The 4,652-nt window shown below is 32.8% G+C and overlaps 1 protein-coding gene across 1 annotated transcript in view; it reads left to right on the plus strand.

Moving 5' to 3' along the window:
• The first annotated feature begins 2,032 nt into the window (after positions 1-2,032).
• The window catches only part of LOC111086709 (barH-like 2 homeobox protein), a 16,593-nt gene continuing 13,973 nt past the window's right edge, over positions 2,033-4,652 (plus strand). The window contains exon 1 of the mRNA XM_022390653.1: positions 2,033-2,429. Coding sequence (XP_022246361.1) covers positions 2,033-2,429 — 397 coding nt within the window. The remainder of the gene's footprint in view (positions 2,430-4,652) is intronic.

Here is a 4,652-nt window from a genome sequence, read left to right on the forward strand (position 1 = left end):
CTCTCGATGTCAATATAGTATTTCCTCCATCAGAATCTGGATGTCAAGATATTACATGATCTAGGAGACTAGAATATAACATATTTTCTACATAGCTTACATGTAATATTTGGGTTTTCGGAGTTTTGAAAAAATGGTCAGATTTGATTTTCTGGAATAGATGATTCCCTAAGGTATGTCGTAAAAAGAACTTGTACTAGTAGTTTTTCCTGTGAACCTTTGAATTATACAGCTCTCAGAATTAAAGCAAAAATCACAACGGATTTTCGTTGGGTTATGTAAGAGTAGTTTCATTCAGTAACATCCAGTCAGAAGCTATGTAGCACATCAATCTCTTTTTTTTTAACACAAAAACATCCATGAAGGTTTGAAATTTCATTAGCTTATTAAACCTAATTATTATGTACCTATATGCAGTTAAACAGGTATTACAAAAAGCGGACTTCTAGCGAGCAAAAGCAAACATTAAACAGAGTACATGTAAACTGGAACAACTGCTTAGAAATGTTACTAATTCTGTATAAAGTCTGATATTAAGTATTCCTTTAATTCAATATGAAGTGTTTAGGAATGGTTATTGTATTTTTATTTACTGTAATCAAAACTATGAATGCACTCATTTGGAAAGTACTCTGAATATATATATTAATACATATTTACTACACAGAGTCGGTCATAAGTTTCTCATCATAAACCTGAGGAACTCGAACTGTATATGTCATTTAAATTCAAGTATAACATGATCTAGCACATACACAACATTTTACTAATAATGTACATTTCTTATAGTCAGTTGTACTTACATGTTTAAAGACATATTAACTATATATAGACCAACAAGACAGCTCTTAGCCACGATGATACACAGTTCACAATAAAAATATACTACATCATAAAACTCAGTACTTCTTGACCACATGATGTTTCTACTCTAAAGATAATTTCAGCATTTAGCTAGAACTCTTAATAAGAATCCCTAGTGTACCAACACTACTCGGGTTAATCCAAGTATCACTCTGTTCAGTCAGCTTTTAGTATAATAGGTAACTGTTTTGAAGTGGTGTTCAGTGTATTATTCATCCAAATTTTGATCAGACTAGCTCTCTGATAAATACAGACAGTGCGTTATGAAGGGAGTTGCTTACATTTTTCCCTGGTTGTTTTTTACTTTGTAATAAGACTCATTGCTATCAATTTACAATACAGCATATTTGTTGACTGTACATATGCAAATGATAAATGAAATTAGTTTACGCTCATTTGTATTAAAAAACTGCTTCGACTTCTGCTACACAAGCTAATTATGAAAGTTATTGTAAGTCACAATTTCCCTATATTTAGAAAGGTCTGCTGTGTTTGCAGAGGAAGCTGTGAGGTGAAAATAGATTTTGTATACAATATTTTCATTCACGGCTTCTGACTGGTTCATCATATGTGTTTCTAGCTCTACACTAGTGAAAAATGTTATTAACAATTTTGTACTAAGAATATGAAATCTGTAGCATGTTTAATTCTAATTTTATGTTTAATAGAAAAATGGGTGTTAATTCTAATTTTGCGTCAGCACATCTTGGTTGGGAGTATTCAGTATGATGAAAAAATACTGATACCACATTTTGACTTTCCAACAAAAAAGTAAATGTTTATAAAGGTTTTGTCAGGCCTTTTCCTTAAAGAGTCTTGAACGAATCTTGAAAGATAAGCTCTTTTGAGGACCTTCCCCTACACTAATATTAATGCAGAACTTTCCTGTGCTTTGTTTTGAGGTAGTGAAAACGGATGAGTGGTTTTCAAATAAACACATTGGCAGTTTAGATAGTAGGCGGTGCTTAATTTATTATGCATGTCTGTGATTTGTAGGTGGTCAAGAGAACTGTGACGTTTGCCTGTGTACGTCTTGCTGTGTGTCAGTTGGTTAGATTCGCCCGCTACAGGTAAGATTTATTTTAACTACTTTTGTGCAGCATGCTTTCCTGTTGCTTCGGATTTCTTTCCCTTACCATGAACGTTTAAGTACCAAGCCTGGATAATGATGATGTTGAAGTGCGACATTCATTGCAATATGATCGTGAATACTGACACTTATACCGGCAAGAAGCGACCAGAAGACATCAATACGTTATCAAATATTACGACTGTGGCCACTGATAACAAATCAAACGACCATGAAGACTTCCAGAACAAGTTACAACCTAAAAACTTACACCAGTGCGTGTCTAATTCTCGCTCTTCTTCCTTCTTAATAAAGAATCTAATCAACGATAGTAATATTGTGAATGAAGAAGCTCCACTAAAAAAGTGTAAGTTATCTATAATTTCAGATCCGTATTTTCTAGAGAAAGAACCTCAACAACAAAGAAGGCAGTCAGGCAGCGAAACAGCAGAGGAAACTTTGTACGCCAATAAGTTTTCAGCTGAAAAAGCAAAGGGTGAGATTTGGTCATATAAGGTTTCATGTTTTTTATCCTTTAGCGAGCGCTTATGATATAGTAATAGTTATGATGCATTATTTATTTTTATCTCTCAACATTAGAAAATAAAAACATCGTAAAATACAAAATTTCTTTCAGCACGATGGTATACAGTAACGACAAGACTTGGAATTATATAGGATCATAAGCACACTGTTCTTTAAATACTCATTTCTTTTCAACGTCGGTAATCAAGTAACGATTCTTTTTATGAACATTGATCTTACAATGGCTCAAATAAGTATAATATGTGCGAATGTGATATACATAGATATATTTAATACTTACACTTTACACTTGTTACCTCTACTCATTTCAAATTCAGCCCTTGCTTATTTTATAGACTGGCATACATTTATGTATTATTTGAAACCTAATCACAATACTTTCATATTTAGTTTCATTATCACACCAGCGAAGATTAACAACAAATGTGATATTTGTATTGCAAGTATATATACATATATATATAAAGAAACAAAGAATTCGTGACTCAGACAAATAAAAACGCATCGTGTAAGTGTGTCTGCAACACATACACATATATGTGTATGTCTTTTGCGAAACTTCAGCAATTCTTGTGTTGTGTTATAAATATATTGACTTTCAGACAACGAGAACAATTAATAACACGAACTAGAAAACGTGCAGCTATCAGTTTTGTGTAGAAAATCGCCAACAGTACAGGACGGTGCGACTAACCTGGCATTTACGAAGAAACAGAACAGTGTTATAGGGGTTCACGGTTTCTGAATGCTATTATTTATGTAGACATTTACGAAGAAACAGAACAGTGTTATAGGGGTTCACGGTTTCTGACTGCTATTATTTATGTAGACATTTACGAAGAAACAGAACAGTGTTATAGGGGTTTACGGTTTCTGACTGCTATTATTTATGTAGACATTTAAACAGAACAGTGTTATAGGGGTTTACGGTTTCTGACTGCTATTATTTATGTAGACATTTAAACAGAACAGTGTTATAGGGGTTTACGGTTTCTGACTGCTATTATTTATGTAGACATTTAAACAGAACAGTGTTATAGGGGTTTACGGTTTCTGAATGCTATTATTTATGTAGACATTTACGAAGAAACAGAACAGTGTTATAGGGGTTCACGGTTTCTGACTGCTATTATTTATGTAGACATTTACGAAGAAACAGAACAGTGTTATAGGGGTTCACGGTTTCTGACTGCTATTATTTATGTAAACAAACGTTACAAGTTCGACAGTGAAAACAATGAGGATAATAAGAATAACAGAAACTTCATTCAACACGAGACATTGTAACAGGTGACAAATACGCCTACTATAGTCAGAAATTTTCAGTATATTCTAACAACTCGTGAGTGAAAGCAAACCACAATATATGTCAAGTACACTACATCTGCTATATCCAGTGCCGAGGACTTTCACCCTATACCAGAGCTCATGTACGAACAACAGGATAGGAAAAACGCTGTATTATCTTTCTGGTATTGGTTTTGTTCTAATGAATTATACAACTTAAGTATCGTGACCAAATTGCATCTTTTCTTCATAAACGTTATAACAATGTTTGAACACAATAAGTTCTATCTGTTCTAGTTCTTATGCCACAAATGACAAGATTTTGGTGTGTTATGATTGCGGTATTATTATGATCATTTTGGTCCTGTCTTGAGAATACAGTTTAAAGAATGGCAACAATTTCGGTACATTACTAGCACTTTGATGTACTCTACACAACACTTTGTAAAAACTGACAAGGGTTTTGGTATACTATTATCACATATTACAGTTTGAAGAGTGACAATGACTCTGATTCTGTCTTCATAACAGTTTAAAAGGTGATAACGATTTCGATGTGTTACGATTACTTTCATACCGTATCTCATTCTTATTGGGATCTCATTCACTCACATAGAAATTACAAAGACCTTCACAACTGTTAGAAATTTATTGAAAAACTTGCAAAATATTTGTTAGGTTAATTTATAGTAATCAATAGTATTAATAAACAATAGTTACTTTTATGTCTATGTCTGTAGTGAAAATTATGTTAGACTAAATGCTTTTTTTTTCTTACATTATTCTTAATTTGTTCATTGTAGATTTCAGATTAGAAGTGTTTAAAAGTAGAATTTTAATTTCATCATTTGTCTTCCATAAGTTACTACCCAGGATAACAGCTTCC

This window comes from Limulus polyphemus, unplaced genomic scaffold, assembly GCF_000517525.1.
Source record: "Limulus polyphemus unplaced genomic scaffold, Limulus_polyphemus-2.1.2 Scaffold1348, whole genome shotgun sequence".
In the NCBI taxonomy this organism is placed as follows: Eukaryota; Metazoa; Arthropoda; class Merostomata; order Xiphosura; family Limulidae; genus Limulus; species Limulus polyphemus.